Below are 27,112 nucleotides of genomic sequence, written 5' to 3' on the forward strand. Positions count from 1 at the left end.
TATATTCATTATTTCATAGTGACTATATTATTAACATCTTTTCTGGTTTGTATCTCACTTATACGATTAATTTCGGTCATTTTAGCAATTAGTTAGCTTTATCATTATTGATTATTTTTTTCTCACAATTTACGATTCTACTGATTTATCGCTTTCAGTTCTCTCAATCATCGCATCCAAAAGTTTTCGGTATGCTACCGAAAACAGTTTATCACTTCGTTTACTGTCGTATTCCAGTTCTATGACATATTTTTTTGTTCAGCTAACCAATATACAAAATAATAAATAGTGACTAAATAATTGCGTTTCAGCTAGGAAAAATTGAACAAAGATCCTATAAATGAATTAAACAAGGTAATTTCTTACAGTCTATCAACAGTTCCTCTTACAAGCTATGCACATCACGCTCATTCCTAGTTTAGTCCAAGCACTCATTCGGCGCATTAGTGGTTTTTGTTTTCTTCTTCATTTCACGGCTATATTACACCGCTGTACATGCTCAACTCGTTTCAAACAGGTCAAATTCAAGCAACCAATTCACCTGCTCTCCCTGATTACATGTCTTCCCACAAGGCGGAAAACAGACGCGTCCGCAGCAGGATCATCCCTGACGCTCAGTTCACGTTTCATCGAGTTTGCAAACCTGAACTGGGGCAGTGGTCCTTTCCTGCCGAAAACCTACGAGTCTAACTCCTAACGGGCGCGTCTTTATTGGCATCTATTTGAAATATGTATCTCCGGCGGGCTCATCGTCGCAGTCAATGGCAAATATTTACAGATTTTTTTTTCTCTCCGAATCACGTAAGCTAACGGAACGCATTCATTCGGATTATAGCACTTGTTAGGTTGTCTGGTTAAGTCTGATCTTCGCAGGCACTCGAAGCCCGCCCGGAGAGGACTGGTCGTTAGTTTTAAATCTTGGCTTTCCCACACGGCTGCTGGCTGACATCACACCTCATACCTCACACGTCGTCCTACCGCGGCACGTTTAACGGCCTTAGCTAGTAATAATATCTATGTACAATTAGAATCACATTTCGGGTTTGGTTTTTGCCCTAACTATCCTTAATAAGCAATCATCATTCGCGACATGAGCACGCATACACACGCATTTCATGGACACGTGCACGCACATACATTATAAACACGTGCACGAAAGTGTTAATCTAAGAAGCGGCGATTGAATTGAAACAGTTAAACGGCACGTCGACTATCGAAACGTTTGTCCAAAAAAATTAAAGAACGCAAAAACGGTATGAGATTAAATGTCGTTCCATTTGCTATTGAGTTTCTTTTTTCTGGTTAAATGGTTTTGACTTGTTCAGGGGCACACTTTTAATTTTAGTTCTATCGTTTCAGTTTCTTTATCATATCAACCAATCTAGAAAAATTACTATTATCTATCTTAAAAGAGGACAAAAGAATGAGTAAAATGGATTGTGGTATGTGTTGAAAGGCCACAATCTGCGAATGTTATGTTACTTCCCTCCCTTTTTGGGTCAAAAATATAGGAGCATAGTTTTTAATTTTCAAAATTATTTTCATTTTTAACAATGAACTTACAATCAGTATTGACGAAAAGATGGAGTTGAAGCTGAAGCACTTAATGTGAGGACGGTGCTTCGAACGAAAGCAACTAGAACACTGGATTGTATATAGACCGCAGGTCTCTTGCTGTTCCAGTTTTTTACGAGTCAAACGGTTCAAGACACCGTAGAAGGAAGGGAGGAGTTATAGAATATGCTTGCAATGGTTTGCTTGTCGTGCATGTCTGTATTTGATATAATTTTGCCCCTTAATTCGAAACAAGAACGTGCGTAAACTGTGTTTGTATAATTATTTTTTGTTTTTGTTTTGTTTTTGGCTTCGTCGCTTAACACTGTGTGTATTGAAAACAAAAAGGTTCTTCTGTTTTGCTCTCTAAAATTTCTAGCTTATTAGGAATTTGTTTGAGAATGGATGAAGCTTCTTACCTCAACGTAGTAAATTCTAGCAACTAACCTCTCGATTTTGATACTGTAGTAAATTTCCGCTCTGGATACGGGCGTTAGCATGCTAGTAAACTTGTGAGCGCTATTTAGTCAGGCGCATCGTCTTTATCTTCCGAGTACTTCTGGGCGTCAAGAGCGACTGCAGGGAAAGGAATGCTGCTGCTGCCACCACAGGTGCCGTTGTCGTTATTGTTTGACTCTCCGACACCGTTCAGCCCGCCCATGGCGGCACCCCACTCCGCAATTCGCTGTTCGTCGCTCCGTGGCCGCAGTAGCAGTGAGTAATAGTTATCGATACCTCTCCTAGTACTATCGAAGTAAGCAGCTAGTAGCGAGTAGTGCAACAACGTGCTGAGCATCTAGGAAACAGAACCATTGGAGTTGGAGTTGGCCGATGAAGGAACCTTGGAGGCCGGTGTGGGTGCCGTAGCTGCTGCTGCGACCGCTGCCGCCGCTGCCACTGCTGCCACCGTTGCTGCCGCCGTGGATGTGCTGTTGCCTCCACCGCCGCTGCCAACGCTGCCACTGCCGGTCGTCGTGAGCTGCGAAAGCGTTTCCTGCGAAGCGTTCGCCTTCAGGATGTTGTTCTCGTACTCGAGCTGGTTGATGCGGTCCATCAGCTCGGAGATCTTCTCTTTTAGCACTTCGACCTCCTCGCGAACAGCAAACATCAGATGCGACTTGACAAGATCCTGTAAAGAAAAGAAATCAGAATGAAAACATTAGAAAATGATCAACGAAGCTGTCTGTTAGTCTGTAACTTAATCAAGATACAAATCAATTTCACCGAAGGTGAATTAAATGGGGGCGCCTGGCCATTTGTGTATGATTTTCTCAATTTAAAAATTAAATTTACGAAAAACTATTTAATAGAATGACATTTGATAAACAATGACTACCTATTTGCTGAAATAAACAAATCATCACAGCATCATGCCGTGTAGAGCACAATAAAATGGAAACGTGTGGCCGGTGTGGCCCCCTTATTTGCTAGATCGTCCAGAAATAGCTGCAAACAGTCGGCTGCGGAATGTTTCGTTAGGAAAATCGGCCGTCGTCAAACGGATCGCACGCGCCATCATCGCCTTCATAAGGGCGAAAGATTTCGCAACGCTAACACATGGTTGGTTTAAATGGCGCGGCATTTGATAGACACATGTTCCCGTTTCATCAAAACTTTATGGCAACCTATTCAGTGTAGGTACCTAACCTTCACCGGCTGATGGCCTCGAAAACAGGTTAGGTTTTTGCCGTTCGAAGTGTTATAGCGGCATAAAAATCATATGCATTTGAGGCAAAGCGAGAGGTTTTGTCTAATCTTTACGCTTTAATGCTTGTTTCAGTAGCACGCCAGAGTGTGTGAGTTAAACGGGAAATCAAAGAATCACTAGAAAATTCTTTACTCGACCTTTAAGATCTGTACCGCGTTCGAGCACAAGAAGTTTCTAGATGCTACAAAACTCTCAACTGGCGATGCTGATTGGCTCGCATGCTGTGCTGCTATGCGAATCAGTGCACTTGACAGTCGGCTTCAGGGTCGTTTGTTGCAGTTTACGGTTTGACGTTGGTGCATTGCGAGAAATAGCAGAAGTGGTTGTCGTAAAGTTATATTTATTGGCTATTTGCGCATTCAAATGAGAGCGGCAAGCAACTAGACACGGCTTGTTGAGTCGACAGAATTACAGAAACGTATAAATGGGAACAAATTATGGTACTATAATTACTGCTAGAGTCAGTTGTTTCGCCAGCAGCTGATCAGTTCACTTCTGTTATTACGTATTAGACTAGATATCATTTCACTTTTTTTCTCCAACACCTGACACGTAATCGGGTTTACTGCGTCGATGGTGACTGAAATATACGGGACCCTTCGTCACCTCTAGGGTCTAAAGTCTGCACTTTTTTTATCAACTTTTTCCACCAACACAGCCGGTAGCGTACGCCGCAAATAAAAAATAAATATTCATTCCCCAACGATAAAAAGACACGCCTGATTCTTTATTATTCCACACGTCGCCATGACACCGGATCGCCATTAGACCTTTGGAAAAGTATTGCCCGCGTGAGTCAGCTGCGAGGAAAAAAACCACAATAACAACGCTCAACAAAGCAAATATGAGCTGCTAACTGTCCGCAATTAAAATCGACATTTTTCCAATCGCTTCCTCGCACTATCTACCTTCTGTGTTCCGATGGGAAAGCAGCAATCATACGTGGTTCGTTCTCACAGTGCCTGAAAGGGTAACCGACTATTATGAGACGACGGCGATGTTTAATTCTATAGGAAGCCTCAACTTATCGGTCACCCTAATCGAGTAACAACGCTTCGTGTGACGCACTCTGAACCCCTTTCGCGCATGCATTATTGTAATGCTTTGCAGTGTCTTTGTGTGACTTTTTTTCGTATAGGAAGTGTACGGGAACATGGTACGTGCCGATTTTGCGATCATGTGTGCAATTACTATCAGCTGCCTGTTCGCATGACGAATCGTAATCTCGCGTGAGTCCACCACAATGAGGTACACCTCATGCAGCGAAGCGGACGGACTCGATACGATCGCACCGGACCGATTGATGTCATAAAACGTACGTACTGTGGTAACATCCCTCGCCGGTTCACCATCCCCCCCCCCTCACACTCGGTAATACTACACCGCGATGAGATCATTTTATAGTATTTTGATACATATTTCTTCGCTTGTGTGTGATATATATATTCATCGTCTGCATACACATAACATTGGCCGCCAGAAGTTTGAAGTCTGCACAATTGATTCGACGCAATTTGCCTACCACCGACCGCCGCGAAAGCGAATCCGAGAAACCAGCTCGAACCGGATCGGCTCGCTACCGGTCGATTATTTTCAGAAGGATTGCGCAGAGCGCGCCCGATGGCATTGAGTTGGAGACCGAAATTCGTTATCAGTTTAGCGACCCGAGGTTGTTTGTTGATTTTTTTTCTCTTTCCTCTTATTGGGGAGCGGCTTTATTTTCGAAATAAGCCGCCGCATGTTGCAGAGGCACAATCGGTGCTAAAAATAGGTGTCCAAATTTTTGGCCCGAGTTTATTTGTTTATTGATGCTATAATTTTGAAAATCTGGCGCTTCTCGGGTACATTTGGTTTGGTTCCGTGAACAGTCGAGCTTGTAAATTAAAACAATGCAATGACTGTCGTCGGTTGGTGAAGCTTTGTGGAATGAAAATCGGAACCCAAAATACCAAAAACTAGTGAAGTTAGCAAGCAGAAATTTCGAACTTTTATTACATGAACAGAGCAGTCGTAGAGCTCAGCAGGATTGACATACCAAGGCTGTTAGTAAACCACGGGCTGTTATGTCTACCACAACTAATTACCATGTAGTAAAAATTTCACAAATTGATAAGCGAGAGTAGAACGAAATTTTGAGAAAACATTGCTATAATTCTTTGCTATTTGTATTAAATATGATTTCCAGCATATGGCTACCACGGCTAGCACGGAGGAAGCTCAATCGGAAACTACAATTCGAATGCTTTTTTTGTAGCACTGGAAGCCGTATATTAGTGATAACGTGTCGAATGTTGTCTTCCAAAATGCGTCAATCGTTTACGACTTATCTTCGTAGATCAGAGAAAATAGTTACATCGCATGATTTTGAGCTGAAGTCAAATCACGGATCCAAACCAAAGCCTAGCTGCTACATTTCGTTTTTGAAACTTAAGCCTTTTTACTTGACAGACTTCACAACCAGCTATTAGAGTGCAGAACAATGGCGGCGCTATTGTTACGATCTTCTGGACTCTAACTTCCTCTCCCAGTAGAGATTCGAACATTCCACGATTGGCTTGTTAGGCCTTTTTTTTGAGACCGAACATTTTCTACAAGAAATCAGTTGAGACACGCGCGATGTGGCATGCTGCCCCATTTTGTTGGAACTACAACTTCTTCTTATTAAAGGGACATATGAGTTTTGACACCGGCTGCGCGATGTTAGGTATTCAGTCATAAGGCTTACTCGAAGTTAGGCATAATGGACGATAGATGATAAGCATAATGGACGTTAGGCATAATTTACTAAACTTCACACTTGGGCCTATTGTCGGTCCATCACAATACAATGAGTGCTGGATCCGTTCATTTAGCATAACGTCATTTGGCATAAGGCTGTATGGTATGACATCGTTTGCTATAAAAACAGTAACATAGTCATAAGGGACTATTTGGCATAACGACCTTTTGGTAAAATTTATTCGCAATACAAAGAAAGCAGGAGCCCCCATTTCACCTAAAATCATTTGGCATAAGACTGTTTGGGACAACATCGTTTGCCACAAAAACATTGACATAAGCATAAGGGACCATTTGGCAGAAAAAACATTTGACATAACGACCTTTTGATCTAATTCCATGCGGACGACCCGCCCCGCCACTGCGGGGGGCAGTAGGCTCCCGCCGAAAACATATTTATCTAGGTTTATTCGTTTTTGTTTACCGAATAGCTGAATAACAAACAGTCGAAATCCAAATGGCTGAATTTCAACAAGTCACAGAAGGTATTTGGCCGAATCAGGAAAGGCCGAATCACAAAAGCCCGAAACACGAAAGAGCGAATCCCTATTTGACTGAAGCTTGCCGAAAACTTCGCATTTTGCATTTCATTTGTATGGAGCCCACCCTCTTAAAGGGGAGATGGGTCTCAATTCACCATAGAAAAAAATCTTGTCTCCAAAACCACTTACATGTCAAATTTGGTTCCATTTGATTGATTAATTCTCGAGTTATGAAGAAATTTGTTTTTCATTTGTATAGGAGCCCCCCCTCCTAAAGGGAGGAGTCCTAATTCACCATAGAAAATATTCTTGCCTACAAAAACACCCTCATGCTAAATTTGGTTCCATTTGCTTGATTAGTTCTAGAGTTATGAGGAAATTTGTATTTCGTTTGTATGGGAGCCCCCCCTCCTAAAAAGGTAAGGGGTCCTAATTCATCATAGAAAAAATGGTTGCCTCCAAAAGCGCCCACATGCCAAATACGGTTCCATTTGCTTGATTAGTTTCCGAATTATGAGGAAATTTGTATTTCGTTTGTATAGAAGCCCCCCCTCTTAAAGTGAGGAGGGGTCCTAATGCACCATAGAAAATATTCTTACCCTCGAAAACTTTCACATGCCAAATTTTGTTCCATTTGCTTGATTAGTTCTCGAGTTATGAAGAAATTTGTATTTCATTTGCATGGAAACCCCCCCTCCTAAAGGGGAGAGGAGTCATAATTCCCCTTCTAAAGAGGAGAGGGGTCTCAATTTACCATAGAATAAATTCTTGTCACCAAAAACACCCACATGCCAAATTTTATTCTATTTGCTTGATTAGTTCTCGAGTTATGCAGAAATTTGTGTTTCATTTGTATGTGAGCCCCACCCCCTCTTAGTGGGAGGAGGGGTCTCTAACCATCACTAAAACCTTTCCTGGCCCCAAAAACCTCTACATGCAAATTTTCACGCCGATTGGTTCAGTAGTTTTTGATTCTATAAGGAACAGACAGACAGACAGACAGACAGACAGACAGAAATCCATTTTTATATATAAGATTTTGAAAGATTAACATTTTGACCATGTGTGTTTGAAGTCATTTGGATGAATTCCAAAAATTGACAAAGTTACAGCTATTTGTACTGCGCATCTCTGGAGCGATTACACACCGAATAAAAACTTCAACGCCATTTTTCACGAAACCAGGTTTTCAAAGTCGGTACCATAAATATCTCCAGAACGGCTCAAGCAATTCTCATGATTCTTTTTGTTTGAAAGCCAGCAAAATTATCTAGTGTTTGACCCATCCTTTTTTCGATATTGCAATTTTTGTATTTTTTAAAAATGTTTAAAGTCAATTTTTTTGACTAAAAACCTTACTTTTATGTTTGAATGGCCGCCATTTTGTTATGCGTTCGAATTTTTAAAAAATTTGACCCATAAAACTCGAGATAATTTAATATACTTTAATTGGCCATGTCGTTTTGGAATTTTTCAATTCGGATAAACCCCCCAGCGCCAATCCACGGTACCGCAATTCATGTTTTTTGAATGACTATCTTCATGGAGCCGTAGGGGAAAGGGGAAGAGGTTCCCATATGAAAACAAAATTGTAAATATTAGTATAAAATGCAATGTTTTGAATGCAAAAAATGCATTATCGAGAAATAAATTTTTGAAATAAGACAAAAAATATGGTGTAAAAGGTACTATGCCCCCTTAAATACTATTTTTATTTATTTCAGTTTTTGACGTAGGACTACATCTTACCGCAGGGTGTCATTCCATCATTCCATAATTCAGATTCTAGTTACCGTCACGAAAAAATGAACGACTTTGAACGCTAATAGCTCTGTCAATTATAAATGGATTTTCATGATTTAGATACCGATCGGCTCATAACAGATTCGCAATTATGTGGTTTTTACTATAATTTTCGAAAAATGTCAAGATCAAATATTCCCATACATCTTCTTCGTGATCGCCCTGCTTCACAGACAGTTAAACACACCATCTGTTTACTGTGATTTCGATTACTCTATTTTTAGAAAAAAAGCGACAAAGCCCCTCGTCCCAATAGGTCGAACATTCTTTACGACGTTCACCCTTTTCTAATTTGATATCTGTGTTTGGAAAGTACACCAGAAAATATGATATAGACCTCTCGTCCTAATAAAATTTCTTAGAACCGTTATAAACCTAGACAAATTCAACACATTTGTACACATTGGCGACCATTTTAGTAGTTTTGAATTGCATTGAGACTATTCGGAAATAACCCGGGTTAAATTTCTGCCGGGGGAAATGGCTACTTTGCGACCTGAACCAAAATATATCATGCGGCATCTCAAATCACACTAGAATTTAGAAACCAGATCAATGGAAGCCAGTACAACTACCTAGAACCACGTTGGTCTTATCTGGACATGTTCCAAGAACCCCCGGGAACTTCCAGGCAAGTGACCAGTTTCGAATGTGAACAAAAACTCACCGGAGAACACCTTTTTTCCTGTGTTAACTCATCACTGCGACCAGTATAGTTGATCTATTGTGATATCGCCCGGGTGTTTGCTGTATGACCTGCACTGCATTTCTTTTTGCAATAATCGCTATTGAATGAGCGATATGCTTATTAAATTTTATGCGTGCTTGTGTGTATTGTGGGGTTTACCCTTCCTTCAAAGCTTGATCTACTTTACCCGCTTTATTCCTCACTGCCAATACTATCCCATATTATAGCCGTTAGCGTATAGCGAGGACTCATTCGTTCCTCTGACCAATACACTTAACTAAAGGAGGGTCTTTTGCACTGTTAAGAGTGGGTAAATTTAGAATTCAGCATGAAGGAAAAGTAAATGAGGTGGGGGATGGCCTGAGAATAAACCCATGCTAAAGTCACTGGACATCGAATGGATTCTATTAAGATTCGAACCCACGACCACTCGCTTGTCAAAGCAGACTCGGTAACCTAGCGGCTACGAAGCCCCCTTAAAGCCTAGAAGACCTTAAACCACACTAGCCTTCAAAAACTATATCAATGGAAGTCAAATCTGCTAGCTAAGATTACGCTAGTCAGAGCTAGACATGTTCGGGGAACTCCGGAAATCCCCAGGGAAGTTTAATAACACAATATGAAATACTTTTTATAGTAGAACCATGTCCGAAATTGGCTATTGCGGTCCTAAGTACTTAATTTAGCTTACATGGATTTATTTGTGTGACTTGAGTTGTCGTATGATGAGTTTTTGTGCATGTTCAAAACTGACCACGTGTCTGGGTTTTCCCAGGAGTCCCCGGAATAAGCCCAGATACGACCAACGTGACCCCAGGTAGTTGCTCTGGCTTTAATTGGTCTAGTTTTAAAATTCTAGTGTAATTTGAGGTGTCGCATGATGAGTTTTGGTTCGTGCTCGATATTGGCCATTTTCCCGACGGCAACTTAATTTAGAACATTTCCGGATAATACCGATACGGGTGTTGCGAAAAAATCAATACCGGCTGCAAATTATAATTCTGGAGATGTTTTTGAAGATTTTTGTTTATTTCATATGAGAAATTTATCCTTCACAACTTCAAAAGCGCGTAATCCTGAAATTCTACACTGATTTTTCAAAATTTGGCTCAGAGGTGTGGGTTGGCAATACCAGATTGCTACATTTGAGAGTGCACCATTTGAGGGTGAGGGTGTGGTGAGAATGGCATGAGAATTCCACTTTTAATTATTGAGATTGCCTAGGGAAATATATCATTTGGCGTGATAAGGATCTACAGACAATGAAAGAACTGCTAGTTGTCCTTTGGTAGGTAGTCATTAGCTCGTATTTCATCAAAGAGCAAAATGATCGTTGCGTTACTGTCAATTATAGAGCTCGCGGTCGGTCGATAACTTGTTTACCCGAGATCCAAGCATTGTATCTGTCCGATACGTGGTTTCAACAAGACGGCACAATTTGTCGTTCAATATTGCAAAACAATAGACCAATTGAGAGACGATTTTGGTAAACAATCAACTTTTGGATTTTGGACCTGTAAGTTGAGCACCTAGATCGTGTGATTTGATGACTCTAGACTACCCAGATGAGACTACTTGCGATGTTATGTAAAGTCTTATGTAAAGTGTTATGTAACTATAGGGATTAACTACCAACCAATTGAGTCTTTGAAGATAATTTGGTTTGGTTTGGACAATTTGGATCACTGCTGAAATAGCATTCAAAATATTTACAACACCGGTATAAAATTGAATCGTTCGCACCACAATGTTAGTCGCGGCCAGCATTTGCATAACACTATTTTCTAAAAGCGTATGGCAGACATCAACATATCGGTTGCATTGAGAAATTGGAAAATTTTAATTTTCCGATTTACCTTGTTAAAATTTCACAAAAATAGCAAACTGCTCCAAATTAATATCGCGTCTATCAGATTTCTAAATTTGACCGATTTTAGAGAAAATGTGCCTCAAGGTTCGATACTGGGTCCAATTCTACTGAAAATATTCTAAAAATAACTGATCTTCAGGAATTGTCACCTGAGTGGAATAAGTTGCTTTTTCCCTAAAGATACAAGCATTTCCGTAAGAGGAAAAAACTTATGTCGTATGCAGTCGATTGAAGCGAATTTGTATATTTACCCTTTTACTTCAAAAAGTTTAAACTTATGAAATAATTTCCACAGTTATTAAATGACGAGTTTGACATTCAATCGACTAAAACAGTCCTTTTTTCAATCCAAAATATATTCTATTGTTTACCACGGTATAACTCAAAAAGAGGCTGACTTTTGCCGCTAGCTCAAAACAAAATATTATTTAAATTTAGTAACACTAAACAAACTGATTAATTTGCATAACTACCCACAAGCCTCTAACCTTTTGCTCCGCCTATTTCCTGACTAATCGGTCGATTAAACGCGTTGTTTAGTCTAACCATGTGTACAATTAACAACGTCATACCATGTCATTACGCAGTGTGCGCAAAAGTGCAGCAACTCTGCCGTCATCAATGTGTGAATAGAAAGAAAGAAGAAAAAAAGAACACGGAAAACACGACACCGGTTGATCGTTCTAGTTAGGGCTTGGATAAGGCCGGTCACGTCACCGGTTTGTTCTCCGCACCTTAAATACCTGCGCGATTAATTGGTATGTATGCATGCTTTCGCATGTGAAACGCATTATGACGACCCAAGGAAGCAGCTAAATGACGAACCGCCCGCTCGTCCGTGTCTTTGTGCACACGCGGCTATGGTCCGATTTCGGAGTGCCGCCATTTCGTGCCGTTCGCGGTGCCACCATGCACCGACCATACGACGAAAACAAAGCTATCAATCCGAAGCAGTTACACACCGTGGCCACCGCCGGCACAGTGCCGCCGCCGCTTTGGTCCGCTTCAATTCGATGCATCATTGAGTTGAGACGCAGAGCTATTTTTAAACCATCCATCCGTTCATCGATGGCGAGCTCTCGCCACCACCGAACCGAACGAGAAATTATGGGAGGGTGCAAGGCAATTGAATTTATTAATTGACAAGTTTGGTTTAGATAGTTAAATTTAAATGTCTTCAAATTGTGCATGCCTTTTCGCTAGAGGCAGAATACGTAGACAGTGTGGGATAAGGTTGGACTAAAATAATCCAGAAGCTTCAGCAGGAGAGTAGATTGACGTAGTTTACAGCAAATATGAAGAAAATAATCGTTACTTTCCTCTGCCATTAGTTTATCATTTATAGGTTAACAGGGGACACAGATGCTAAATGCGCATTAGAAAATATTGCTTAATTCTTTTCGGTCCTTTATATTTACATTGGAATGCAGCAAAAGTTCAACTGATTGACAGGTTCAAATGTTCTTGGTTGCATTTGCAAGCTGGCACAAACTAACTGATTTCATTTAAACTTTTTTCTGTTTCGCTGTGATAGTTCAAAAGTTAGGTACAAAATTAATTTCCAATGGAGGTGCAAGTAGTTTGTAATTTTATGAAGAAAATCTGAATCACAATTTGAAAGCTTTCGCTTTCGATATCATAATTGTAAGAACAAGTAGAAATCTTAGTTTTTTGGTGAAAATTCATGCCCTAGAACTGGATTCGAAATTGAGGCGAAGAAACCTTCTTATTCTGCTTACCCTTGCATTTTGCACCATCACGTAGCAGGTGTTGGTCCTATCCTGACCCTTCTGCTTGATTTCGTACAGCCAGTTTTCCGGCTGAATGTGCCGGTGTGGATGCTGCTGCTGCTGTAGAGCCAAAGTTTCCATTGCGAATGGGCCTGGATATTGTTTTCCGCTGCCTTAACTAGTGAAAAATGTCGTAACGTAATCTATCACCAGCAGGTACACAAAGTCTGGAAACGAATTCTTATCGCTCTTTTACTGGCTGTAACTGGTTTGTGCTAAATAAGGTTTTTTATTTCACTTGTTTTTTCTCTACGTTGTTTTTTCACAGGACAAGTGAATTGAACACGAAAAGATTAGAACGTTAACAGGAGTGTGTGACTGTTTTTCAACTATGCTATCTAATCACTCGTTTTCAATTAAATTTTCAACCACTATTTCAAGGGCTTTTCAATGAACGACATCAATCAGATACTTGCTAGCACTGACACGATATGCCGGAAAACTAGAGTTCCTTGCCACACTCTAGCTACTTTTCAGCGAGAAAAACTAAAAACTTTTTTCTTCACTTTCTATCCACTCCGAATCCAGTTGCAAACGTTTTTTTGTACTTTCTGTTATTATCTATCACAATAACATTAAAATCTAATAAGTCTCTTGCTGGTTCAGGTTGAATAAACGATTGCTTGCTATGAACTGTTTGACTTCTGAGCGGCGACTGAGTGTCTGCTCCCGATGGGATTATATTTTATTTCAAAGGCGAGAAACGATAGTGACTCTCCCTGTGTAGTATTGTCTGCAGTATACGGCGGTACACACAGTACACATGCGGCCGACCCGCATCGACTTGAGAATGATTCCTTCTTCTACTAAGCGACCACGTATGACACTCGTGATCGGCTCCGGTTATCATGATGTTGGTTTTTATTTCTCTGATGGCACCAGGCAAATAAAATATACACATTACCAACAACAGGAGATAACCAATGTTTGTCGCGTGAGTTTGTGAGCTACTAGCACCGACTCACCTAGAGAAAGAGAGAGATTATGAGAGTCAGCTAGCTAAAGCTCTCGCATTTTTTGATCGACAGTCAGCTGTGCTGTGAGCCGAAAACACCCGAGTGTTCTGCTGCTGATAACGTCACCAACCATTCACCCACAGTTCTCAGTGACAAAGCTAGTACAAATCTGATTTAAAAAGCTACTGTCGAACCGTTTTCATTCCACCTGGAATGGCTATCAGCAGCGAACTCCAAACACAGTGTGAAAATTTCCTCATGCATTAAAGCTGTTACAACATTGAGGGACACGTACAATAAATAGTAAGAAGGGCTGTTGCCTTATATGGAGCGAACGATCATGCGACTTCATCGAAACTGAGAATGATGGAGACGCGTGGTTAGGGGTTGTTTCGGAAGACATTTTCTATGGAGTTTCCTATATAAATGGGACTGTTATGCGAGTAGCGGCAGTTTAGTTCTATAGGAAAAACACATGAATCATGGTAAATTGAAATGACAACTCCTCATGAGAGCCACGTTAATATCAAATGAAACGACATCTGAAACACTTTTCACAAGAAATACCCTTTTATCAAACGTATAAAACCAGTGAAATATTTCTAGAAGCTTACACCATAATTCTAAGTTGATTGCTGCAGGATATGAGCTAATGGTAATACACGGTAATTTGCAGTGCAAAAGGGACCGCCAAGTTGACTACGAGTTTCCTGAACACAAAACCTAGTTGTTTAATGTGTTTTTCTTATGAATTATTTTATTTCACGTAAAGTCAAACGGAAAAAACAGTTGATACCCGAGTGATTGGCATATGAAACAAAATTAACATTACTTGCAGATTTAAATTCCTGATTCAGTTCTCTAACGCCGTGTCTATTTATCGGCGTACTTTAACTAATGAGGGTTTATCACATTTGGGAAGCCTAAAAAGTCGATTTTTGTAGAAAGTATTTGGAGAACACCTGATTAAATTACCACAAAAGACGATTATTAAGGCTGTTGCTGTGGCCTTTTAACCCAATGCTCTTCTGACATAAAAAAATCGAGATTGCATATATGTTACGGTAATTTTTTAATAATCATCCAAAAAGTTATTTTCCGATAGTTAATTTCCTCTTGCGGTAAGCGCCATATCTATGGACTGAACCATCGGAAATCAAAAAACTACAAAATGGCGGCTTCTCAAACACAAAAAACGATTCTTGACATAAATTTTGCTCCTAAACTGTCCATAAAATAAAAAATTATAATCGATGAGGAGAATAATTACTAGAAAAGCTGCTCATGAAACATGTGTTAAAATTTGAAGTAGGTAGATCTGTTTAGTTCTTTTCGAGAAATCTTGCTCACCGATTTTGAAAAGTCAGTTTTGAGAAACACGCCTTCAATGCTTCGCGTTCCTTCTTCAGTCGTTCTGGTACGTCGTTACAAATGTGTGGGCAACATCTGTGCGTCACATCGTTGGATGTTTTCAAAAACTGCGTAACACTTACTGAAATGACAATTGATTGGGTCCCTCCATCGAATGTTACCAAACAAGGTTGCAGGGATAATAATTACAAATCATGTTAAGCTTCCGTTTCTCACGCCAACTTCGAATAAATGGAAATGCTAAAACAATGCAATATTACTTAACTTTGTCCACCGATCGAGAGATCTTGGTTTACTGATCAACTTTGTTGAATACAGTAATCTTCTGTATTGCCAATTCCGTGATGAAGTTAAGGGTCCACATGCGCTGTTAAAAATACAACAGCTCGAATAACGGTGGGTTGATGAAATATCCCAGTCTCAGCAAGCACCAAATCTTATACATATAAATGTACGAAAATTACCATAAATAACAAATATGGAATCTGGTTGGTAAACGGCTAGATAATGCGGAATATAGACCCCACAGTGGTCGTTAGCCTCTTATCCAGCAACTCCGATCCCGACCAGCCGGAATACGAGCAACCTTAGCGGAGATCGGGTAACCAACCCCGGTGGAAACTAAGGTCGTATACTAACCGGGAAGGAGGTATAGTGAGTCTCGGCAGTATAAGATGGCAGCCCCATCGCGAGACTCGGTAGTGTTGCAACAGTACGGCTACACACCTAAATTCAAAAACTAACAACATTCAAGCATATTCCGAGCGGAATATTCGGCATCGACCTATGCGACGGAACAAGAACGACGAATGGAGACTCGGGACTTGGAACTGCAGATCGCTAAATTTCGCAGGTTGCGAGCGGGTGCTGATTGAACAGCTGGAGCCCCTCAAACTCGGCATCGTAGCTCTGCGATTTCCTGCAGTCGCAAAGGAGAGAAGGTATGGAAGATCCGTGGCGGAAAGGCCCAGTTTTACCAGAGCGGTGGCACTACCAACGAACTAGGAACGGGCTTTGTAGTGCTGGGCGGGATGCAGGATCGCGTGATAGATTGGAAGACGATCAACGAGAGACTGTGTGTATTGAGGATAAAGGGCCGTTTCTTCAATTATAGCATCATTAACGTGCATTTCCCGCACGAAGGTAGACCCGACGATGAGAAAGAGGCGTTCTACGCGAGGCTGGAGGCAACGTACGACAGCTGCTCGCCACGGGACATCAAGATCATCATTGGGGACATGAACGCCCAGGTCGGTAGGGAAGAAATCTATAGACCGGTGGTAGGACCCCATAGCCTGCACACCGACACAAACGATAACGGCCAACGATGTATAAACTTCGCAGCTTCCCGAGGCCTGGTGATCCGAAGCACCTTTTTCCCGCGCAAGGATATCCACAAAGTCACCTGGAGATCACCTGATCAACGTACAATGAACCAAATTGACCACGTTCTCATAGAGGGCCGGTTTTTCTCTAACATCACGAACGTACGCTCCTGTCGGGGTGCGGATATTGATTCTGACCATTACCTAGTAGCAGTACATGTGCGCTCAAAGCTGTCCACCATATACTGGACACGTTAAAGCCGCCCTCCTCGGCTGAACATCAGGCAGCTAGATAACCCACAAGCTGCCGAGAACTACGCGCGAGTACTGAATGAGGCACTGCCTTCTTCCGAGGAGTTAGGTGCTTCAAACCTCGAAGACGGTTGGGGCAGAATACGCTCAGCCATCGGCACTAGGTATTGAGCCTCGGAGTACACAAAATGATTGGTTTGATGGGGAATGCCAACAAGCGGTGGAGGAGAAAAAAATGCTTGGAAAAATTATCTAAGTACTGCCACTAGAGAGAACCTAGCCAAATACCGACGAGATAGGAACCAGTTGACCATGATCCTGAGGAGAAAAAAGCGCCAAAAGGTGGACAGAGATCGTGAAGAATTAGAGCAACTATTCCGAGCTAATGACACGCGCAAGTTTTATGAGAAGGTGAACCAAACTCGGAAGGGCTACACACCGAAACCTGACATGTGTAGGGACGAGGAAGGGAATCTAATTACAAACGAGCGCGAGGCGGTCGACAGGTGGAAGCAGTTCTTCGATGAACACCTCAATGGCGAAGTCGCAGAAGGAGGCGGAACGGAAATTAACCTAGGAGCGCCCATGGAAGATAGTAATGTCCTAGCACCTGATCTCCAAGAAGTCAAACGAGAAATCAGGCTGCTGAAGACCAATAAAGTCCCTGGGAACGACCGCCTACCGGCAGAGCTTTACAAACATGGCGGAGAAACGCTAGCAAAGGCTCTACACTGGGTTATTTCGAGGATTTGGGAGGAGGAAAAGCTACCGGAGGAATGGATGGAAGGAGTGGTTTGTCCCATCTACAAAAAGGGTGACCGACTAGACTGCTGCAACTATCGTGGTATTACGCTGGTAAACGCCGCCTACAAGGTACTCTCCCAGATCCTGTTACGCCGGCTGTCACCGATACCACAAGGTTTTGTAGGGAATTATCAGGCGGGTTTCATGGGGGCTCGCGCAATTACGGACCAAATTTTTACTATCCGACAGATCTTGCAGAAATGTCGGGAGTACAACGTGCCCACGCATCACATCTTTATTGATTTCAAAGCAGTATACGATACAGTCGATCGAGACAAGCCATGGCAGATAATGCACGAATACGGTTTTCCGGACAAACTGACGCGACTGATCAGAGCTACATTGGATCGAGTGATGTGTTTCGTACGCATCTCTGGGACACTCTCGAGTCCCTTCGAGACGCGGCGAGGGTTGAGACAAGGTAACGGTTTATCCTGCATGCTGTTCAACATCGCTCTTGAGGGGGTGATCCGACGAGCGGGCATCGAAACGAGAGGCACGATTTTTACCAAGAGTAGCCAACTTCTAGGCTTTGCAGATGACTTCGATATCATTGCCAGGAACTTTGCGACGGCGGAGGCAATCTACGCCAGACTGAAAGCGGAGTCTAGGAGAATTGGGCTAAAAATAAATGCGTCGAAGACCAAATACATGAAAGGAAGAGGCTCAAAGGAAACAAATGCGCGCCTCCCACGGACGGTAACCGTTGACGGCGACGAACTAGAAGTGGTAGAGGAGTTCGTGTATTTGGGATCGCTGGTGACTGCGGACAGCAACACTAGTAAGGAGATCCAGCGGCGCATCCAAGCGGGAAATCGGGCCTACTTTGCCCTTCGTAAAACGCTACGATCAGGAAGCATACGCCGCCGCACGAAGCTAACAATGTACAAAACCATTATTACAAAACAACAAAATTTGCGTCGGAACCCGAACAAATTCTGGAACTTTGTTAACACCAAGAGGAAAGAAAGCGGTCTTCCTTCGACTATGTCCCTTAATGATGCTAATGCTACCTCTGCTGCTGATAAATGCAATATGTTCGCGCAACATTTCTCAAGCGTATTTAACTGCGACCTGACCACTGCTCTACAGATAGAGCAAGCTCTATTAGATGTACCTTCTGCAGTGCTAGAAATGGATATCTTTAACATAAATGAGCAATCCGTGATTTCTGCCGCTAGAAACTTGAAGTCGTCCTTTTCACCTGGACCCGGGGTAATTCCTGCAGCGTTAATGAAAAAATGTTCGGATATCTTAGCGTCTCCGTTAACCTTCCTATTCAACTTGTCACTTCAACAACAGAGTTTTCCTGTTACCTGGAAAAAATCCTGCATGTTTCCGGTTTTCAAAAAAGGCGATAAATGCAACGTAATGAACTACAGAGGAATAACGTCCTTATGTGCGGAGTCAAAGGTTTTCGAGATTATCGTGAAGGATAGATTATTTGCTGCTTGTCGAAATTATATTAGTACAGTGCAACACGGGTTTTTCCGTGGTCGTTCAGTAGAAACTAATCTTGTAAATTTCGTTTCATTTTGCATTAGAAATATTAGTTGTAAAGCACAAGTAGATACAGTATATACTGATCTTAAAGCCGCATTCGACACCGTTAACCATAAGCTGCTTCTGCATAAACTGAAAAAACTTGGCTGTAGTGAACGGTTTTGTAATTGGCTGGAATCGTATCTTGTAAATAGGCAGCTCTATGTACGAATTCGGAATTACCAATCATCCTCATTTACGAACAAATCAGGTGTGCCACAAGGTAGTAACCTAGGTCCTTTGTTGTTCTCATTATTCATAAATGATGCAGTACTGATCCTTGATCATGGCGGACGTCAATTCTTTGCCGACGATTTAAAAATATACTACGTAATTCGTCAAATTGGAGATTGTATGGAACTTCAAACTATGTTGAATCTATTTACCGACTGGTGTGAGAGGAACCAATTGCTATTAAGCGTGGAAAAATGTTGCGTCATCACTTACCATCGTACAAAAAATCCCATCCGATTTGATTACAGTATCGCCGGTAGCAAACTCAGTAGGGTCGAGCAGATGAAAGACTTGGGAGTGATACTGGATGAAAAACTATCATTCAGGCCGCACATTTCAACGACTATTGAAAAAGCTAGTCGACGACTTGGATTCATATTCAAAATAGCCCGTGAATTTGATGACCCTCTGTGCTTTAAAGCTTTATACTGTTCATTGGTCCGATCAACTTTGGAGTTTGCCAGCGTTGTTTGGTGCCCGCATCAGGCAACTTGGAACATGAGACTAGAAAGCATTCAGCGTAAATTTGTTCGTTATGCCCTGCGAAATCTCCCATGGAACGATCCTCAGAATTTGCCTTCTTACGAAGATCGCTGTCGGTTGTTGGGTAAAAACGTTAGATCAACGTCGTCGGGCATCACAAGCAGTATTCATTGTAAAGCTAATTACTGCGGAGTATGATGCCCCTGATCTATTATCACAAATCGGATTCTACGCACCTACCAGAGTTTTGCGTCCAAGGACTATGCTTCATGTGGAATTCCAGTCAACCCAGTATGCAGCCTTCTCACCGATTTCATCAATGGTGCGACAGTTTAATCGATATACTGATCTTTTTAATTTTACTGAAACTTCATCTGTGTACCGGCGAAGATTACTAGAAAGTGAATTGTTGTAATGTTTTATGTAAATTGTAATGTATTATGTATAATTGTAATTGTGCAAAATGCAATGTCCTGAAATCAAAAGATGATGGGGTTTTTATGCACATTTGAGGAAGGTCACGTTGTGACCACCTCAAGTGAGCTTTTCCCCATCCACGTGAAACTTCATTTAGACCGATAAGGTCAGATGAATAGAAATAAATAAATAAATAAATAAATAAATAAATTAGACCGGTAGTTCTTTGAAAGCGGAGAGTGGCGGAGGCGTATGAATCACGAGCTACAGGCACTGCTTGGGGAGACTCCCATCGTACATCTAGCGGTACAGGCTACGGTGGGCCGGACACGTCGTAAGGATGCCGGACGACAGTGCGACGAAAATAGTCCTCGTCAACAACCCCACCGGCACCAGGAACAGGGGGGCCCAACGTGCACGATGGCTCGACCAGGTCGAAAGCGATTTGCGACTTCTGAGACGACTAGGAAATTGGCGACGAGTGGCCCAAGACCGAGTTGAATGGAGACGAGTGCTTGAAACAGCACGAGCCACCTCGGCTCTATGCTGCTGAAGAAGAAGAAGAAACAAATATGGAATCGTAAATAAAGTCTAGTAAAATGCATACAAGTTGACATTCAATCGGCGCCGCAGGTACTGGGTCTGTACATATTCTCCCCCTTAGCAGTGCTTGAGTTTATACGTAGTTTATGCTCATAAGGTTTGTGTTGACTAGATCTAATTTTACGAACATTTTCCATATCCGGCGGAAAATGACACCAGCCGTGAGATTCGGAGGCGTATTATCACCAGAAGTCGTGCTTACTATGGGCTCCACCAGCAATTGCGGTCGAGCAGACTAAGTCACCGTACAAAGTGCACCCTATACAAGACGCTTATTAGACCAGTTGTTCTCTACGGGCATGAAACATGGACAATGCTCGAGGAGGACCTGCGAGTGCTCGGAGTTTTCGAACGACGAGTGCTAAGAACGATCTTCGGCGGCGTACAGGAGAATGGAGTATGGAGGCGGAGGATGCACCATGAACTCGCATAGCTCTATGGCGAACCCAGTATCCAGAAGCTGGCTAAAGCTATACGGATACGATGGCCAGGGCATGTTGCAAGAATGCCGGACAACTACCCTGCAAAGATGGTGTTCGCCTCCAATCTTGTTCGTAGGAACAAGACGACCAGGAGCGCAGCGAGCAAGATGGTTAGACCAGGTGGAGCGAGATCTGGCGGAGAGAACTCGGTGTCCGAGGAATTGGAAAGCGGTAGCCCTCAACTGAGTTACATGGAGAAACTTTGTTCAACAGGCTTTGTCGTAGGACGGCAAGCCACATAAGTAAGTAAGTAAGTAACGTCTTCCATACACATGATCTCTGACACTCACGCTCCTTCAAGAGTCATCTGCCGCTCGTCTGCTTCTTCTGGTGCCGGCACATGCCTCATTCATTACTCACAAACGAATCAGCAAATACCTGGGAATCTATCATTCACTGGGTGGTGAAATCATTCAAGGAGACCCTAGCAACTCAGCAGCGGTCAGGCAATTGCTGAAAATCGAAGACAGCTGACCTGGTGAAGCCTAGGAAGGTGTCGAACCTGTTCAAGCGTCAACCGAACCGTTCACAATGGGATTTTTTTTAATAATACGTGATGCGGCGAAAAAGGCGAATGTTTCCGTTTGGTTTGACCAAAAAACGTCGAAACATGCCGGCTTCCACGTTTTCATGGTCCGGAAGGTACCGAAACGGAACGACAAACAAACTAAGCAGACCAACATCTGCACCAGTAAGCTGTTTCGAGAGCGGCTGACGAAATCAAAGTGATGGACGACGAGAATTACATTAGGACGAAGACAAAGCAATTGCCGGGGCAACAGATTTACGTTTTACCCTTCAGGAGGAGATAAGGAACGTTAAATTCTCCAAAAAGTTCATGGATTGGCAGACCATCTGTGGAACGGGAGCTGCCGGGACGAGTGCCTCCAGAAGCGTCTGCAGCACTTTCTGCGGTCTTACGAAGGCGAGATACGTTTTAGCCGGATTTGGCATTGTGCCACTACGCACGGCCGGCATATGATTGGTACAGAGAAAACAACGTTGTTTTTATACCAAAGGACTGGAACTTCGTCCGATTGAGAAGTTTTGGGCCTTCATTGGAGAACAAGCTGGCTTGGGTAAAAGTATCAAACAAGTTGGTCCACCATTGCACAAAACCTCAAGAGTGTTGTGAGCAATTGGTTCTGAAGAGGAGATCCAATAATGCAATGAAATAAAACCCTAACCATAATGTTGTAATTTATTCCCTGTAAGTTTGAAGAGCATTCTATAAAAATGAATATTTGGCGACCATTTTTATGTGTCTTACTTTTTTCAAGTATAGGCACTAGCTGCCCGAGACGCCAACTTGTAGTATGAGCAACTGGATCGGATAACCAACAACTGGATCGGATGAGCAACTGGATCGGACCATCGAACCGAAGTTCGAACCCTAATGAAGCATGCAAGTCATAGACGAAACACATTTCTGTCAGAATAATAGAATAACTATCAGAACTTAACGGGAAAAAAGATGCTAATAAGATTTACTCTTATATAACTTTTATTAAAATAAATAGCTCAAAGGACAAAAGTCTGATCTAATCGTAATTATATCTGACTAAACAAAACGTGGGACCTTTAACGAACTTCCACAAGTGAACCTGTGAACCGACCAGACCAGAGTAATTAGCCATACCGTACTTACGTAACGGCAACGACAACGAATATTCCCGATAGCAAGTGGCACCACTGAAGCTACCCAGTAAAACGGAGGACTAAATCAGAACAGAAAGCACGTCGCATTCCGGTACGAAGTTCCCACATCGTTGGTTGCGCGTTGTCGCTGGCATGGCGGCGCGGCGCACAAAAATTGCGTCTTCACCGAACGAGGCTGCCCGTCTGTGTTTGTGCAATTGCAAAACCACATACCTAACGTTAGTTTATTCACCTTTTTCGTAACAGGGATCAGCAGCCGGAATGTACTTCTAGAAAAAAAAATTGGTCTTGCTGTGTTTTGAAAATTGTCAATTATGCGAAAGCCTGTTGTTTACACAGACTGTATGGCATGGCGAGCGAATGAATAACGAAGAAAAGCTGGCAGGAATTTCATGGCAGGCAAGGTTATCTGCGAGATCGTTCCTGTGAGTGCTTCTATTAAAATTTCATATTTCCTGTTAGAATTTGAATTGTCCTTTTACCAGGCCTTTTCTTAAAAAAAAACTCGATTGAACAAACACAGAAACAATCAAAGAAAACAACTTTCGATAAATGTCCACGGTCACGTGGACCCTCTTGCTTATCGCAAATTGAAAGGAACATTTCTGAGTCTTTTGCGACCAAACCTAAATGAAGTGGTTTTTGATAAACGAAAACGAAAAAACAAAACACTCTATTGGAATTCGAACCTCCACCATATGAGCTTGCAACGTGAGCCGCTCTGTTTTGTATGGAATGTACCCGGATCACTAGCGCAGCAGGGCAGCCTGATTGCAGACATTGTTTACCAAAGTTAAATGTTTGCATTTGGGTGTGATAATCACATTACAGTTTCCACAGCAGCGCGCATGATAGCAGCGACCGCTGAATGGGGCTACCAATATGGAGCCTCGTGCTTACTCTGTTGAGAGTCATAATTTATAGAATTTACAACGTTGGTGTATATGTTGTGTTGCACCTGTTTTTTAGAATCTTTGTGTTGCGTATGTACTTATCTGAATGTTGACCCATGTGTAAAAAGCTGATGCATTACGTACCTGTAAATAAGACAAAAAAAAGATACATTAATTATATTTTATTTATAGTTCAAATAACAGTGGTCTTGAATCAAATGTAAAATCAGATTCAAATTACTTTAAATAGAGCATAATTTTGAAAATAGTTGTAAAATGAAAATTTAAATTAATTCCATGAGCAATCAGAGATCAGATTGGTCCAGTTTCTCGGGGTTCAATGAAAGTGTAACACAAAGACTGGCTTGTTAGAAAGTGGAATAATTCAGAAGCACTTAGTTCGAGGTAAACGCGATTGATTTACCGACTAGATTATGTAACTTGTAACATTGCGAAATTTGACCGTTTACCGCGAGTTCAATGATAATTGAAGGAGACAAAAGTTTCTAGTTGTATGGTAGGTAGTCTTTTGCAAATTGTACCTTCAAAGGAATTCGATTTACTAGAGATCAATATTGATCAATAATAGAACTTCATCATAATAATTTTCCACCGTTCAGATGCATGCGAACTAATACAACTCGCAAAGCAATTTACGGCTATTATTTCGATTGATTGTAGATTGAGTAACAGAGAGCAGTTTTATGATCATGAAAACCAACAAAGACATTCAACATTAAGTATATGTACATTATGATCGTAGAAAACTGCAATATTTTTGTTATTATACGAGTGTAAAAATAACCTATAAAGCGTTGTATAATATTATTGCAACCCGGTGGCGGCAACTTATGTCATCGTTACATTAAAAATAGCACTAATAACCTTTTCATTCGATCTGCCATTTCCATCTGAACAAGTAGAATGCAAGGTCGTAAATGTGCGCATTTTAGACTACATTGAGGTACTCGATTTGAAGCGTGTAGGTATTAGATTTTCATTACGGAAAGAATTAGAATTTATTTTATTTTTTTAAGGTTATTACGCAAATCAGAAACAAGTTTTTTCCCAACGTTTCGGCTTTTTACTTCAGACTTTTCAAGGTCTAAATAGGGTTCGTTCTTCGTCATCAATCATCATATATAAATAGAGGTCGGTGAAGCTATAACTGTGTAGTCTGACTGTGCTGTGCTCATCGACATAAGTTACAGCAACTCCATGTCTCTTCATGCCCCAGCACCATCAGTAGGGATACGAGTGATCTTAGTGGAGATCGGGTAAGCAATCCCAGTAGAAATCGAGGTCTCCCTCATGCGACCCATAAGTACTGGCATAAAGAGTAGGGTTGCTAGCGTTGAGTGTATGGGTCTGCCTCGTCTTCGTTTTGGTTACGGATTCAAGGCAAGTGCGGCCACCAATACTTCTACCAATGTTCCCGATTGTTTTTTGCTATCGACCATTGATAACATCGACAGTGGAAACATTCGTGCATTGAATATCCAGTTGTCAGGCCACCAGGCACGAATTATATATCACAAGCAGTGATTAATAAATATTTGAAGTTTTTGCGTCAGAGCCAAGATGCACAACGTTTCGCAGGCGTACAGTAGCACGGATTTAACGTTCAAGTCGATAAATCGGGATTTAATATGTGGAGTGATTTGGCTACCAAGATATTGAAAGGCAGCCAGCGTTGGGCGAACAGGACAATATCGTCGGCTACATCAAGGTCATTTAGCTGCTCCATCGTTAGAGTATTACATGGTAATTCTCGGTTAGGTCTACTGTCAATGGCTCCAACTAGCATCTCATCTATAACAATCTCATTGTAGCGGAAATAATATGCAAAAGATGTCAAAGATGTGGTTTGTACCCGACACTAGGAGCGGCTCACAACGTCTGACCAAGCACGTTGCCTTAAACGCTAAACTCAAGATGGCAGCCCCATGACGAGACTCGGCAGCATGGTTTTACCGTAGGAGATCTTTCGGAAAGGCAAGTGGATGTGGAAGATCCGTGGCGTAAAGAGACAGTTTTATCATACCGGGCGAGCCTTCACTTTCAGCGAGCTGGCAATGGGCTCTGTAGAGTTGGAAACCATTGTAGGTATCACGATGAAATCGTGCCTACTTTAGGCTCCGTAGGACACTGCGATCGAACAAAGTTCGCCACCGCACGAAGTTAACAATCTACAAGACGCTGATTAGACCGGTAGTCCTTTACGGCCATGAGGCATGGACCATGCACGTGGAGGACCAGCGCGCCCTTAGTGTTTTCGAACGGAAGGTGTTGCGCACCATCTACGGTGGAGTGCAGATGGAATATGGAACGTGGAGGAAGCGAACGAACCATGAATTGCATCAGCTGCTTAGGGAACCACCCATCGCAACAATCCTGCGATGGGCTGGGCACGTTGTGATGATGTCGGACGACAGCTCGGTTAAAAAAGTTCTCAATAACGATCCGAATGGAACGAGACGGCGGGGCGCGCAGCGTGCAAGATGGATCGATCAAGCGGAAGGCGACCTGCGGACCCTACGCAGACTACGTGGCTGGCGAATTACGGCCATTGACCGAGTGGAATGGATACGGCTTCTTCGTACAGCAGAGCAAACCACAGCCTGGAGCTGTTGTTGTTGTTGGGTTTATTATAGAGTGGTATTAACCGACGGCTCATTCTCCACTCATCGTACGGCCTGGAGCTGATTAAGTAAGAGAGATCATGATGAAAAGGAAGCGTTCGACACGCAGGTTAAATAAGCGTACAAACGCGACGGCGACATTCTTCTGTGGAGTTTCGACTCTCGAAGACGAATGGGGCAGGAAGCGCTTGGTTTTCGAAGAGGACCCAACTACAACGCTAGGAGAATAAATCTCAAGTGCACAAAGGGAAATGCTGGCAAACGTTGGAGAGGAAAAAAGGGCGGATGTTGAAAACCTCTCTAAGCATTGATATGAGGAAGAATTTGGCCAAGTATCGATGTGCTTTGAACGTGTGTGCATGATCATGAGGAGAAGAAAGAGCTAACAGATTGACACTAGAAACTAGAACAACTATCCTGATGACATCCCTCTATTCTATGAGAAGGTGAATCAAGTCCACCAGCGATAAACACCGAATTAGACAACAAACTTTCGCCATCCGATAGAGCTTGCAGAAATGTCGGGAGTACAACGCCAACGTGCCCACGAATCTCATCTTTATTGATTTCAAAGCAGCATACGATACAGTCGATCGAGACTAGCTATGGCAGATAATGCACGAACATGGTTTTCCGGATAAACTGACGCAACTTATCAGAGTTGCATTGGATCGAGTAATGTGTTTTATGCGGATCTCGGGACACTCTCGAGTTCTTTCGAGACGTAGCGAGTAAGGCTGTGCGAGATCTGGCGAAATTTCGTATTTACCGAGATC

At 42.2% G+C, this 27,112-nt stretch overlaps 1 protein-coding gene across 2 annotated transcripts in view; it reads right to left on the minus strand.

The window, feature by feature from the left end:
* The window catches only part of LOC128743257 (protein bunched, class 2/F/G isoform), a 315,245-nt gene continuing 288,133 nt past the window's right edge, over positions 1-27,112 (minus strand). For both annotated transcript variants that reach the window (XM_053839803.1, XM_053839802.1), the window contains one exon: positions 1-2,683. In XM_053839803.1, the coding sequence (XP_053695778.1) occupies positions 2,351-2,683 (333 nt within the window). In that variant the 3' untranslated portion in view covers positions 1-2,350. The remainder of the gene's footprint in view (positions 2,684-27,112) is intronic.

This window comes from Sabethes cyaneus, chromosome 3, assembly GCF_943734655.1.
Source record: "Sabethes cyaneus chromosome 3, idSabCyanKW18_F2, whole genome shotgun sequence".
In the NCBI taxonomy this organism is placed as follows: domain Eukaryota; kingdom Metazoa; phylum Arthropoda; class Insecta; order Diptera; family Culicidae; genus Sabethes; species Sabethes cyaneus.